At 39.2% G+C, this 16,160-nt stretch overlaps 1 protein-coding gene across 1 annotated transcript; it reads right to left on the bottom strand.

Moving 5' to 3' along the window:
- Window positions 1–12,540: 12,540 nt before the first annotated feature.
- On the bottom strand, window positions 12,541–15,236 carry LOC131345103 (C-C chemokine receptor type 5-like). The gene is made up of 2 exons (XM_058377846.1): window positions 15,029–15,236; window positions 12,541–13,880 (listed from the first exon to the last, which is right to left on the bottom strand). Exons 1-2 carry the CDS (start codon window positions 15,054–15,056, stop codon window positions 12,868–12,870), a joined length of 1,041 nt encoding a protein of 346 aa, XP_058233829.1. The 5' UTR covers window positions 15,057–15,236; the 3' UTR covers window positions 12,541–12,867.
- Window positions 15,237–16,160: the final 924 nt, after the last annotated feature.

The raw sequence follows: 16,160 nt of genomic DNA, 5'->3' as shown, positions 1-16,160 counted from the left end.
CAGTTTTGTATTTGGACATACTGGGGACATCTGGTGAGGTAGTCCATAATCCATGAAACCAGATGAGCGTACACATTCATGTTCTTCAGCTTCTCTCCAAGTAGGGTATATCTGTTATATATATATATATATATATATATATATATATATATATATATATATATATATATATATATATATATATACACTATATTGCCAAAAGTATTCGCTCAACTGCCTTGACTCGCATATGAACTTAAGTGACATCCCATTCCTAATCCATAGGGTTCAATATGACGTCAGTCCACCCTTTGCAGATATAACAGCTTCAACTCTTCTGGGAAGGCTGTCCACAAGGTTTAGGAGTGTGTTTATGGGAATTTTTGACCATTCTTCCAGAAGCGCATTTGTGAGGTCACACACTGATGTTGGACGAGAAGGCCTGGCTCTCAGTCTCCGCTCTATTTCATCCCAAAGGTGTTCTATCGGGTTGAGGTCAGGACTCTGTGCAGGCCAGTCAAGTTCATCCACACCAGACTCTGTCATCCATGTCTTTATGGACCTTGCTTTGTGCACTGGTGCACAGTCATGTTGGAAGAGGAAGGGGCCAGCTCCAAACTGTTCCCACAAAGTTGGGAGCATGGAATTGTCCAAAATGTCTTGGTATGCTGAAGCATTCAGAGTTCCTTTCACTGGAACTAAGGGGCCAAGCCCAGCTCCTGAAAAACAACCCCACACCATAATCCCCCCTCCACCAAACTTTACACTTGGCACAATGCAGTCAGACAAGTACCGTTCTCCCGGCAACCGCCAAACCCAGACTCGTCCATCAGATTGCCAGATGGAGAAGCGCGATTCGTCACTCCAGAGAACGCATCTCCACTGCTCTAGAGTCCAGTGGCGGCGTGCTTTACACCACTGCATCCGACGCTTTGCATTGCACTTGGTGATGTATGGCTTGGATGCAGCTGCTCGCCCATGGAAACCCATTCCATGAAGCTCTCTGTGCACTGTTCTTGAGCTAATCTGAAGGCCACATGAAGTTTGGAGGTCTGTAGCGATTGACTCTGCAGAAAGTTGGCGACCTCTTCGCACTATGCGCCTCAGCATCCGCTGACCCCGCTCCGTCAGTTTACGTGGCCTACCACTTCGTGGCTGAGTTGCTGTCGTTCCCAAACACTTCCACGTTCTTATAATACCGCTGACAGTTGACTGTGGAATATTTAGGAGCGAGGAAATTTCACGACTGGATTTGTTGCACAGGTGGCATCCTATCACAGTTCCACGCTGGAATTCACTGAGCTCCTGAGAGCGACCCATTCTTTCACAAATGTTTGTAAAAACAGTCTGCATGCCTAGGTGCTTGATTTTATACACCTGTGGCCATGGAAGTGATTGGAACACCTGATTCTGATTATTTGGATGGGTGAGCGAATACTTTTGGCAATATAGTGTATATATATATATATATATATATATATATATATATCTCCTTAATGAGCAAGCCTGAGGTGACGGTGGCAAGGAAACACTCCCCGAGATGATATGAGGAAGAAACCTTGAGAGAAACCAGGCTCAGAAGGAAACCCATTGTCAGTGCACATTTCCGGGTTAGTGGCTATAGCGATGCACACTTTTGGGTAGGCAGCCATTTCATCTGCCCTTGCTCTATAAGGATGCCACAGAATGCACTTTTTTTGCCAGATGGTGTCTTCTATGTTGCCATGTGCTCAGTAAGTCTGTCTTCCTGCCACCCTTGACCCTCATCAATTTGCTTACCGTCAGAACAGGAGCACGGAGGATGCAGTTTCTACAGCGCTGTACTCAGTCCTCTCTCACGTGGACAATAAAGACACCTATGCCAGAATGCTTTTCCTGGACTTTAGTTCAGCGTTTAACACTGTCATCCCTTCCAAATTAATCACCAAACTTGGAGACCTGAGCATCAACGCATCACTATGCAACTGGCTCCTGGACTTTCTGACCAACAGGCCCCAGCATGTTCGGATAGATCGCCAATGCTCTTCCACCCTCATCCTTGGCACCGGAGTACCACAAGGCTGTGTGCTGAGTCCCTTCCTCTACTCTCTCTTCACCTATGACTGCAAGCCTGTACATAGTTCCAACACAATTATCAAGTTTGCAGATGACACCACAGTGATTGGACTCATCAAAGACAATGATGAGTCAGCTTATAGAGAGGAGGTGGACCTGAGTGGTGCACTGGCAACAACCTGCTGCTCAACACTGCGAAGACCAAGGAGCTCATAGTGGACTTCAGGAAGGAGAAAGGTGACACACACACACCTATTCATCTCAAAGGAGAGGTGGTGGACCATGTCACTAGCTTCAAATTCCTGGGTATCCACATCTCCAAGATTCTCTCCCAGACTACCAACAGCTCCAGTCTGGTCAAGAAGGCTCACCAGCACCTCTTCTTCCTGAGGGCTCTGAGGAAGAACCATCTCTCTTCAGACATCCTGGTGAACTTCTACCGTTGCACCATCGAGAGCATCCTGACCAGCTGTATCACTGTCTGGTATGGGAACTGCACTGTGTCAGCCCGGAAAGCACTGCAGAGGGTGGTGAAAACTGCCCAACACATCGTAGGAGTTCCACTTCCTAAGCTCGAGGACATTTACAGGAAGCGTTGTCTCACCAGAGCACGCAAAATCATAAAGGACTTTTATCACCCTGCCAATAGACTCTTTGCCCTCCTGCCTTCTGAGAGGCGCTACAGGAGCCTCCGGACCAAGACTAGCAGGTTTAGGAACAGCTTTTTCCCCCACAGCTGTTTCTTTGCTGAACTCTGCCTCCACCGATCACACACACATTGACTGAGCACATTATTATCAGTGTATATAACCTTTTTCTGTATATAACCTTTCTGTGTACAGTTTACATGTACAAATTATTTATCATAGTATACAATATCTTCCTCATTGCACACATCTAAATGATTGCGCTCATTGTACATAACTCCTCTGTATACTGTTTACATATTTAATTATTATCATGGTATACAATACCTTCTTTATTGCACCACTATAATCATTTGCTCATTTGCACTCATTGCATTTACTCATTGCATTTACCTCCCACTGTATACTGTTTATATACTGTTATATATGCAAATTATTTATATATTTTTGTATATTGTTTATATTTGCAAATTATTTATTGTTATATACTTATTATATATGCTAATTATTTGCACCGCGGAAATGCACTTCTGGTTAGATGCTAACTGTATTTCGTTGCCTTGTACCCACATGTGCAGTGACAATAAAGTTGAATCTAATCTAATCTAATCTAATCTAATCTAATCTAATCTAATCTAATCTAATCTAATCTAATCTAATCTAATCTAATCTAATCTAATCTAATCTAATCTAATCATCATCCCGCCATGTCTGTCACCTGTTTCCTTGCCTGTTTGACTTCTGCATGTTCTCCGCTTTGTTTCTGGATTACCTTTGATGTGCTGTTTGCCGATTGCCAGGACTCTTGCTTAGCTTTGGATTAGTTAATTTCTGAGTTCATTATTGACTTAGCACTAATTCCTTCCTGCCGAGGCTGACTAATGCAATGTCAGTTTAAAGATGGAGCAATAGTCCTATCCATGGCAGTCCTATCCATGGCAGTCCCCTCGGGTCATGGGCTGTCTACGCAGAACTATCCTCAGCAGCAGTGAGTACAACCAAGCAATAAAGGTCCAATACAGTCTCTATAGGGAATTTTAATATATTTTTCCATTTAACTCTACCTTTCATTTGTCTGAAGGACGGGTATGGCTGCAGCTGAAGATGTTTGAACTTTAGGACTCAAATATTTGATTCCAATCCATAATATTATTTACTTTTCCTTAATGAGGGTACTGTGCAACTTAATTTAATACACAATATACAAAGGTAAAATGAGAATTTACAGAACCACAGGCATAGGATGCTTGATGGTAAATGCAACTCTCATACTGTATAATGTAGAACTTTTTATCCCTCTGGAGAATGAACAGAGTACCAAATAGATTATAGAGTACAGAATGGACTGTATGTTAATTCTGTTCCTGTTACTGAGGCAAAAGTATCCTGTGTAGACCAGTTGGTCTCAGTATGCGTATGTGTTTGGGGAAGAAAGAACCATATACTTCAAAGGATTTTTCCTGAACACCTTTTGTCAGCATATTGTTACCAGACATGCCCGGAGCAATATTTTTTAAGCAAAGTGGCAGAGGCAGAACAAAGCTAGAAACCATGTGGAGAAGCTCTCATTAAGGCATCATGGTGCTGTACATCTTTCACACATACAAGCACTACATATACATATACTGTATATACATCTGTGCAAACACAAAGCCTGGTGTTATGATGTTTGGGATTTTTCTTATTACTGTAGCTAAATAATTCTATGTATACTTGTAAAAATGTATGATTATGTCCAATAAAATACCAGAACCTCCATTCACTCCTACTGTGAACTTACAGTATATGCATATACACACACACCACACACATGCCCCTTGTATGCCCCTTTAAGGTTTTGTTATTCTTAAAGACATCCCGTGGTAGACGTACTTCATCATTGATAATAATGACCTGTGACTCAACAAACTGGACTTTAAAGATTTAATGTTCGAAACTGTTATGTTCATTGTACTTATTGACTGAAAACATCAGGAATAATAATGCATTATGCATACACAGGTATACTACTGCACAAAATTGAACACAAATAAATATAGTTGAAGACCCCAAAAATTATCTACACTTGAAAAGAGCACTTTAGTTTTATCTTTAAGTTGTTATGTTGTGAAAATGTGTAGATTTTCAGATGAAGGCATTTTGTACTGTTTCCTTCATCATATTTTTAGACAGATGTTGTTACTGTTTGAATTTAATAATTTTGTACCAAAGCTACTTAAAGGACAGAACAGCATTAAAATGAGATCCATTTTGTTAAGGATTATTTATGTCTGCTTATACATATAAAAGGACAAGTTATTCCTTATGAGAACATTTATTTTGTTCAATAAAAATTTTATCTACACTCATTTCTTCAGTCTGGCAAAGATCATCAATTGCTTTTAGTTATATAATTGCCTGGACATCATTGGAAATCAAGCAATTTTAGTAGAAGACCCTTAGCGCAAATGATTGGGTTGAGGCAGCAGTGACTGAACATATGGCATAACCTGGTATTTGTAGTGCCCCCTCATGGTATTCCTCATAGAATTCCATTCTTCCCCCTCCTTGATACATACAGGTTATAAGCACTGTGTAAGTCCAGTTTGAAGAAGATTCGTGCCTCCCTTAGTTGTTCCAAGGCTGCCAGGACTAATGGTAGAGGATAGGGAAAACACATCACATCGTGAGTGCATTCAGCCCCTGATAATCGATGCAGGGCCAGAGACTGCCATCCTTCTTTTCAAAAAAGAAGAACCCCGTGGATGCAGGAGAGGTTAAGGATGTGATCTATTCCGTAGGTAGGGCCCCCTCAATATATTCCTCTATGGCCTTATTCTCTGGAAGAGAGAGGTGGTAAATCCTGCTTTTGGGTGGCATGGCATTGGGCAGCAGATCTATGGTGCAATCCCAGGAATGGTGGGGGGTGTCGGGTGGCCCTCTCCTTGCTGAACACCTCTTGGAGAGCCTGGTATTCCCATAAGATGTTCAAGGTTCCTAAACTCACTGGACTTTCTATGGAGATGGCGAGACAGGGGTGTGAAACAAGGTTCTTAAAATAGTGGTTCAAGCAGTAGGAGGAAGCCCAGGATGATGGGAATAGCAGGAGAGGAAATGACATACAATGAGAGCTCCTCAGTGTGAAATAGACCCATTTGGAGAGTGGATGGTCTGGCGTGTTATGAAGCCCTTCCTGATGGCTGTCACTTGGAGAGGGGTAACACAAGGAAGGGACAGTAGGCGCAGTTCTTCTGCAAGATGGTGGTCGATCAGGTTGATGGGCGCTCCAGAGATAACACAGCTGTTCTGAGCATAGTGCAATCATGCAGGCAGAGTCAAGTATGAATATAGGTGTAAATTTCCCCCACCTTAGAAGCTGTGGGTTTCTCCGGGCAGACAGAAACCCGATGGCCTGAGCATCCACAGTAGAAGTATAGTTGGAGATGGACCCGACACTTTCGCTCCTGTGGAGAAACTCAGGTCTGACCTAGTTGCATGGGCTCTGGCCTCTCCTCCCTGGGTCTCAAATACTCCTCTCATAACCAGGGCTCTGCACATGGATGGAGACCTGGGCACTGTTGGAGGAGAAGATTGTCCAGTCGGATAGCCATGGTGATGTACTGGGACACGGTGGTGTTTGTGTCTTGGCACTCAATCTCAGCCTGCAGTGCTGGGCGAAGGCCCTCACAGAAGACCACCAGGAGAACTACTTGGTGTAGTTGGAGAAGTTGTACAGAAATATCTCAACCGCCTGATGGATATTCAAAGACCTCACTGATGAGGCCAAAGAAATAAGCAAACAAAGTTTTTACCTGTGGGTCTCTGTCCCAGACCGCTGATGCCCAGTCTAAGGTTCTACCCATCAGAAGTGACAAAAGGAATGCGCATTTCATAGTTTCCTTGCAGTATACATCTGGCTAATGCGCAAAGAAGTTGTCACATTGCCTTTCGCAAGAGCCATTCACACTCATGGGGGGGGGCCACTGCTGGATCCAGGTTAAGTATTCTGTAAGGAAATGCCTGAGATGGAGTATCTAGGATCCATATGCAGGTTTATTACAAGATAGACAAATCCAAATCGGCAGGCAAATAGACTGAAACGTCAAATGCACAGAACAGAGTCAAAAACGGAAAACAATAAACACAGGCAAACAAATCCGAAATAGTGAAACTGTAACTCAAAAAATACCAAAAACAAAGTAAGTCTCAAGTTGCCAATGAACATCGCAGTCATCATAGATATATTCAGGGTAGTCTTCAGCTGTTTATAAAAAATAAAAAAAAAACAATTGTGAAATTTACAGAAAATAGACAACACTTGTTTTGTTTGTAGTTTGGCTTCTTTATTATCTATGAATCTATTGATCAATGGGCAGGTTTTAAAATTTTATTCTTGTCCTAAATATTAGATATTAATATAGTTCTTTGTAACACCATTTTGAAGGTGTGGCTTGTACACATCATCATTGACAATTGAAGGGCGTTTCAAGTCTCAGATAATTAGATACCCTTTCCTGAGAGACCCAGCCAGTGCTGATCAGTGGCATGCCACACCATGGGTCAATGTTCTTGATCCACAACCACCTCGAGGCTCTTTCTACAACATTCATGATGTTTTGTTGGCATTTCTTTCTTGCAACCCTCTATTGCCAGGAAGACTGAGAGACTCCTTCATGTTATCTACAATCCTCTAAAATTGTAATACTTTATTAAATATTCTCGCTAAACTAATGCTTTCATCATGAAAGACTACATACACCTGGGTCCGTATTCATAAACATTCTAAGAATCAACTCAGAGTTCAGGACCAATTCCAGAGCAACTCTGAGCAAGGAAAAGACAAAAACCTTTATCTTAGAGAGGAGGTGGGGCTGACCCCATTGCTCTTTTGGAGACTCTGATTGGTTGTCAAAAAAAGAGCACTTTTCAATAGCATCTGTTGTTAGCCTTAATTAATTTAACCCTAATCACACATCCACACACATGATGATGATTAACACCATGAAATGGTATATCAGATACATTAAATTTCCTATTTAGTGTATCTGACATATCTACAAATGAGAAAAATTAAAAATTGTTCCTCCATTCCTAATTACACTGGCTGCTCGTGTGTCTGTTAAAGGCAGAGTAGGTTTGATTGTAGCAAATATAAGATACAAAAAGTAGCCCAACTGTATAGAGGAACAGTGTTTACTGAAGCACATTTGGGAGCTTACAGTTCAAAATATAAACGCTTTATTCCCTCTGGTTGTGCACACCAGTGAAGACTGCAAGAAACACTGGTACGTGTTGCAATCAAAAGCCAGAGAGCAAACTGCAGCACACAAGTCATCATGCACAGAGGTTAAGGAAGGTAGTGGAAATTTGTGAGCAGCAGTATGGCTTCATGCCCAGAAAGAGCACAACAGATGCAATTTTTGCTTTGAGAATTTTGATGGAGAAGTATAGGGATGGTCAGAGAGAGTTTTTGAAGACTTAGAGAAAGCGTATGACAGGGTGCCAAGAGAAGAGCTGTGGTACTGTATGAGGAAGTCAGGAGTAGCAAAAAAGTATGTCAGAGTGGTGCAGGACATGTATGACAGCAGCAGGACAGTGGTGAGGTGTGCTGTAGGTCAGACAGAGGAGTTCAAAGTGGAGGTGGGATTGCATCAAGGATAGGCTCTGAGCCCCTTTCTGTATACTATGGTGATGGACCAGTTGTCAGAGGAGACTCAAGTACTTCTATGAATTTGAAGTCCACAATTGGTACCTTTTACTGTATGCAACATGGATAATATAGTGGATAATAAGATCTATAGACATCTCTAAGCAAAAAGAACTGTATTTACTTGAATATATGAACTTAGTGGTTAAGGTGTTGGCCTACTGATCAGAAGATTGTGAGTTTGAATCCCAGGTCTACCAAGCTGCCACTGCTGGGTCCCTGAGCAAGGCCCTCAACTCTCAATTGCTTAGTTGTAATGGATCAACCTTAATGGGTTAATTTTGATCATCTTGTCTAAATCTAGCTTGGTGGTAGCACTGCCTGAACTGTGAACAGTCCCAATTTAAACTATTTGAGTTTAATAGATTGTACCAAGAAGCTTAATAACTGTAAGTACTTATTATTATTATTATTATTATTATTATTATTATTATTATTATTATTATTATTATTATTATCATTATGCAAGAACTTAAAATATTATTTAACAAGATGAGTTAAGATGATGTTAATACTTATTAAGCATTATTTTCAGTCTGGGTATTCAGTATGTTGCTTGTTACCTACTTATATGTCCATTATTTCTGTAAAAACAAATATTATGATTTTTGTTACCAGTTTGGTCTGGGCTGGAACTTTAATGCCTCATCAACATGGAAAAACCTAGAACACTTAAGCATTACTCTGTTTCTTCACTGGTTGAATTAATGGCACTTGGATATATAACTTGTGTAGCCATGTTGGAAGCTGTTTCTACGGTATTTGATAGTTGTGTCTGTCATTTTTGTGGTGTCTTTTGTGGCCTTCTTAGCCAGGTCTCACTTATAAAGGAGATTTAATCTTACTCAGTATTGTTTATTGTTGTTTAAAAGTTATTATTTTGCTGAAGCTTGATCATTTATTACATTGACATTGGCAACGCAGTACATTTACTCTGTTTCTTATTTATATACACTTACAGCAATGTTACCAGTACCTAATCTGGTAAAAATTCATCAGTTGTCAGTTTTAGTGAAATGCTTAAATGCTTACTGATTATGACCAGTGATAACAAGTAACATGACTGCAAAATGGAAAATATTCACTTACTTGTTCTGCTGATGTAGACCTTAGCCCTGATTCATCAGTCCATGAGTAATTTGTGAAAGTAGACTGTGTATTTTGTTATATAACAAGAGGTTAACAAGAGCTTGAGGTGTGGCTTTTTTAATTCTGGTAGGAAGAAATGTACTTAAGTTCATCTGAAAAAAAAAAACAAATATATTCAGGAACTACTACATGAATTTGACAATATTTATATTTTCATTTGGTAAGATTGCTGTAAAACTTCATTGCAGTTTGAATTTAGAGACAGTACATGTGAATGAAGATAAAAAAGTGATATTTCTAAATTTTTAACCAGGGAGGTTTGCATGCATTGATTGTGATAGTTAATCTCAGTTCAGCAGAAAAGAGCACATTAGTTTTCCCTTTTAAGTGGTTCATGTTAAAAATAAATGCAAGTTCAGTGCAGATTTAGAGATGAAGGCATATTTATCATCTTGTGGTCAGACGTTGTTATTAGGTAAATTTAATCATTTAGTATGCAAAGCAACTTAAAGGACAGAAGAGCATTAAAATGAGATCTATTATGTGAAGGATTATTTATGTCAGCTTATACATATAGAAAGACTTTCCCTATGAGGAAGTCTTTTCATATGAAAAAAGTCTATACATATATTAAAAAAAGCTTTCCTTATGAGAATTCAGGGGTACCTCGGTCCTCGACCACCCCTGTTTTAGAATTTTCGCTATTCGATTCAAATTTTTAAGTCAATTTGACCTTAGTGTACAAAAATATTTTCAGTGTACGACTAGACCATCAGGATCGCCAGTTCTTGTTTCATACAGGATTGCAACAAATATCAACATTTCGAACAAATGTTAATGTGAACTGTATTTTTTTGACACAAATTTTCAGTTTTTGAAAATATTTTTCTGGGTTCGACCCGACCTGAAAAGAACTATTTTGACCGCACATGCTTTCCATGCGGCGTACCCTGGCATAGACAATAGAGATGAAGCAGTTTACGTGGGTCATCTGTTCTGAAAGCATCATCTTGTGCTTGTGTTATAACCCCACGCTATCTTCTGTGGTATAATTTCAGTAGCCATGTCTCAGAAAAAGGGTAAATCAGACATCAATGCAATATATCTATAGAATCCCAGCCTGTAGAGTGCCATCACTGCATGACACATGAAGATCCCTAAGGTCCACAGAGTTATGGCAGTGTAGTGTGCCTAGAAAGGCAATGAGAGAAGGAAGAGGAGGTCTGTACAGGGACAGGAGGAAGACTCGACTGAAGGCCCTGACGTTGTTGTTGCAGGGTAAGTATTATCTTGTCATAAGCAGAATGATGGTGCAAAAACAGTGTCCTACTTGACACACAACACCAGGTTGTGAACACCAATGAACACTCCGATGAAGACGATGCTGTAGAGTGTAGGGAGGGAGACTTGGCTAAAGTCACTTACGTTGCTGACACCAGAGGGTATGTACTCTTATGTCTTTTCAGTTCTTGGCTGTTTATGAGAAAAAAAGTTTATATGTTACATGAGGGGGAAAAACCAACTTTCCCTGTAGTTGCAGTTCACAGTATTTATTTTGTACATATTTTTTTGCTATTGCTCTTGGCATGAAGTCCTGGCCTCTGCCAACACCTGAAGCATTTCTTAATCGGTGGGACTGAACTGCAGCAACTGAGCTGCAGCAGACAGGTGATAATTTACACCTGAGTTAAAACAAAATGGTAACAGGAAAATGTATACAGTATGGATAGTTTCCAGGGTTCCCAAATAAAAACGTTTTAAAGTTTTAACTGCTTGATAATGTATTGCATTAAAGATTTTAATAACCTACTAATAATTGACACAAAATTGTCTCAGCAGATTCCAGAAGTAATATGGTTCATAGACACCACTGCTTTCAGGAGCATCAGTGACCTTTACAGCTCAGCTTTGGTGTTTTAAGCACAACAGTCTCCATGACTATAACTGACTAAACAAAGCGTGGCAGGATTTCAACAGTGAAGGAATTCAAAAATGATATGGCCTGGTGAACACTAGGAAGGTTTGTGTCCAAACAACACAGATCTATTGCAGCAAAAATTACGGCAGAACTTAATATCCACCTTAAAGACCATGTTTCCAAAACAGTCTGCAGAAAAAGCCTACATCCAGTCTTTACAAAGCCAACATCCATGGAAGAGTTGCAATTGCTAAGCCATTAATCTCAGACACCAATGCAAAAATGTGAAAAAGATGGTGTCATGATCATAAAACCTAGACAGCTAAAGACTGGAAATGAGTGATATGGTGTGATGAATTATCTTTCACATTATTCTCAACCCCACGTCAAGTTTAAGTATGAAGAACCCCCCAAGAAAGTGTACAGGTTGGACTGTCTGCTTCTAACTGTCAAACATGGGGGTGGATCTGTGAAGATTTGGGAGGCCATATCTTGGCATTCTAGACCATCTTTAGCCTACATGCTCATGTTACTGCCAGCAAATATTTGACAATATACTATTATAATATATTATATTATAATATATAGCAAAAGTAATCAGGTGCATCTTATGGTCCAAATGTTTCCAAACAATGATGCCATTTTTCAAGAGAACAATGCACCGATACACACAGTCAAAAGAGTTCAGTCTTGGTTTGAGGAGTGCCAGTATGAACTACAACATCTGCCCTGGTCAGCTCAATCACCTGACTTCAATATCATCGAACCAATGTGTGAAATTTTGGAGAGAAGAGTGAGAAGCAGGATCCTTGCTCCAACCTCTTTTAAGCAACTAGAAGATATTTTGCTGGATGACTGATACAAAATTCCACTAGAAGATATTCTGAAGTTGTATAATTCTATTCCAAGAAGGTTGGAAGCTGCATTACATGCAAATGGTGGTCCAACAACTTATTAATAAAGAGATATTACATATTTAATCAGTGTTCACATTATTTTGTCCAACCTCTGTATTTATATACTGACATGAAATAGACCCCAACAGCTATGAATTACAGGCAGGGGATTTACATACACATTTAAACATATTGTGAACTGTGGTCTAACTATTAGATAGCAATGTTGTAGGGACCAGACAAAAGGCTGTTATAAAAAATTAAGAACTTTTTTTTAAACCACCCATAGATTTTTGGACTTTTTTGCACTACCATCTGATGGTACAAGATTATTCCTTAAAAGACAAGAACACTTAGGGGCTCCATCTACAAAATGACAGTATGCAAATAGTGTGAGGAATATATGACAAAAAAACATGTTGAGTCTTAATGATATTTAATAATACTTAATATTATGTGAGTATATATTCCATGCATAAATTTACATAAACTCCACTAAACAAATGCAATAATGTTTTTAATAAACATTTACATTTCAAATGCTGCCCTTTTGCCCACTAATGGCCGAACAATTTTTGTGCTTGTAATCATTGAGGATCATGAGAAGTTCCTTGTTTCTGATAAGTGAATGATGCCTGTTGGGCACTGGCTAAAGCAAAGAGAAAACCACTCTTTCAGGACCTTTAGAAATAAATTCCTGAATCTCTGCCCCACAAAGGCGTAGATGATGGGGTTGAGGCAGCAGTGAGTGAACGCTATGGTTTCCACCCACTGTATAGCCATGTTCAGGTCCTGATACCACTGACAGGTGCTCATATAACCCAGTTGTTGCAGGAACTTCAGGAAGATGACGATGTTGTAAGGCGTCCAGAAGAGGAAGAAAACACTGACCAAGACCAGCATGAGCCTGACAGCGTGGTGTTTCTTCTTAGACTTCATGGTCATTAAAATGGTGATGATACGTGAGTAGCAGAACAACATCACTGAGAGAGGAATAATTAAGCCGAGGATGTTCAGCTCGATGTAAATGAATGATGTCCATGCTGTTCCTACTGGATATTCCACACTGCATGTCCATCTATCTGATTCATTTGACTTCACTGCTTGTGATAAAATGATGTTTGGCAGAGAAGCTCCCAGGCTAAGTGTCCACATAAACAAAATCAGGGCTATGCTTGCTTTGACAGACCGGTGCTTAGATAAGATGGAGGTATAAGTGTGGACAATGACAGCATAGCGGTCTATGGTCATGAGGATCATAAAGAAGATACTTCCATAGAATCCCAGTATATAGAGCGCCATCACTGCATGGCACATGAAGCTCCCGAAGCTCCAATGAGTGATGGCGGTGTAATGAGCCCAGAAAGGCAATGAGAGAAGGAAGAGGAGGTCTGAAAGTGCAAGGTTGAAGAGGCACACATCTGACATGTTGGACATTTTGTGGTACTTGATCAGGACACACAACACCAGGCCGTTGCCGATGAACCCCACAATAAAGACGATGCTGTAGAGTGTAGGTAGGAAGACTCTGCTGAAGACCAATACATTGTTATTGTTGCAGATCTGGTACCTATTTGGATCTATGGAATAGTAGTTGGAGTAGTCTTCAGCTGTTTAAGAAAAACACAGCTTTTATTATCATGCAACACAAAATATATTAATAATGTTTATATAAAGTATTAATGAAAATACTGTAGTCCTCAGCTGTTTATGGGAAAACAACAAAACATGGGTTGGACAGTTTTATCATTTTATGTGCTAAAGCATCATCTCCTGGAAGTTATTTGTATTGTGGTAACTAATTACAGTCAAAAGAAAAATCTATAAAATCACTTGTTTTCATATTGAAAACCGAATACACACAGTAATCCTTAGTGCATCAGAAAAGAATGAGTAATATCATGATTTTTGCAGTATGGATAGGATAACAAAATATATTTATATCTTTTTCTAGTTTTGCTTTGCAGCAATTCAGAACTAAACCCATGAAACCAATTCAATATCATTAAAACAAAAATAACAAAATTTTGCTTTGGTGCTATTATGTGCAGTAAGGAATATCATTCCTTAGTCCCACATTGTTTCTTTGCCACTCATGGTACACTTGTGTTGTGGAAATTAATAATGTAGTCAGGTAAATCACACATGTACTGTACTTTTTACAAGTGCAGACCTAAGTACGAGTTCATGTTCACGAAAATCGTAGCACACTTCCAGTTCAACCAAGCTCGGACCACCTCCCAGAGGTAGTTGTAGGTTCGGTAGCATTGTCTGCATGACAGCTTTCACATTACCAAATTTTCATGCTCTGTTTTGGACTAAACTGCCACTATACTGCCATGTATAACCTAAAGTTTGAATCTGAATATATTTTTCACATAAGAATGTTAAGAATTGTAAATATTAAACAATGACATTAAAATTAAAATGATTTAACGCATAAGTATTTTTTAATCTTCTACTTGAATCTATTGTCTATTACCATTATTTATGACTGTTCACATATAACTCACAGTCTGTCTAATGCACATGCTTTATTATTTCCTAATTCATTATGAAGTAATTAGTTAAGCATTAAAACATTCCATATTCCGTTCTGTATATTTTTTGTCTATTGTTTGTCTTGTCAAGGAAGATGCACAGTAATAAAGAAATTTTAGACACTTCACTAAATGTTATAATAGTAATAACCATTAATGTCAGTCGCTTGCTGTTACTAAATCAGGCAAAAATGCGAAATGGAAGAAAATGCACCTACTTGTCATGTTGCGGGAAATCGTTGCCATGGTTTATCAGTCAAAGAAGGATTGCAAAATTTGGAATGTTTTGGATACTGGCACATAAGGGGCTGAGCTAGGGTTTGTCTGAGGTGGGGCTTTTTTTGTTCCTGACAGAACAGTGCACCTATAAAACAAACTTTAACACACAAAAAACTGCAACATGCTATGTAATTTGAATTATTTTTTTAAATGTGGCTTTAAATATTAATTCATTTATTAATGCCATGAGATCTATTGTGTGGCAACGAAACTGTATTTCGTTGCCTTGTACCCACATGTGCAGTGACAATAAAGTTGAATCTAATCTAATCTAATCTAATCTAATCTAATCTAATCTAATCTAATCTAATCTAATCTAATCTAATCTAATCTAATCTAATCTAATCTAAAATACTCAGTTTGTGACTGCTTTTTAGCCAGAGAAAGCCAAGCATAGAGATTCTCAATAATATCAGTCATCTCAGTTTTGAAATGCTGCATTTACATGCTGTCTTTACTGGAAAAAAAAAACAAGAGCAAATGAGCAAGCCAAAGTTAAAGTGCAGGCTGTTTATTTGTTCAGATATTGTCTGATGCAGAGACGTGATAACTGGATGGAATGAGAAAACATTATGGCTTACAGGAAAAGCAACGTGTAAATTCCCATGTCACAACATACTGATAGAAGTGAGTGTCATAACCAGATACTAACAGGTTTGAAAAGTGGCGTAGCTAGTCAGCCACAGGCCCTTATGCAAAAAAATTTGTATGGGCCCCCTCCCACTCCAAGAGGCCATCCGAACCAAATACATTTTCCCAACCAAAACAGAAAAACAAGTCTAAACAAATCTAAAATAAAGATCAACCACACTTTGCACCATCAAAAGCAAAGTAGTGTGTGTGTGTGTGTGTGTGTGTGTGTGTGTGTGTGCAAATACAAACATGGCATGGCAGCCCAAAATGTAATAAAGAAAACATTACATCACTCATAGTTGCACTCTCCAGGCCTTTCGTTCGGCAAATTAAATGGGTTGTTTTGATTAAGTAATAATAACTAAGAAAAAACCCGGGTAACTTACAAAATTAAAATTCAAATTCAAATTTTATTTGTCACATACATAATGGTACACA

Source organism: Hemibagrus wyckioides, linkage group LG01, assembly GCF_019097595.1.
Source record: "Hemibagrus wyckioides isolate EC202008001 linkage group LG01, SWU_Hwy_1.0, whole genome shotgun sequence".
Taxonomy (NCBI): Eukaryota; Metazoa; Chordata; class Actinopteri; order Siluriformes; family Bagridae; genus Hemibagrus; species Hemibagrus wyckioides.
Note: the sequence above shows the minus strand (reverse complement) of the source record. Positions and strands in the feature narration are given on the sequence as shown.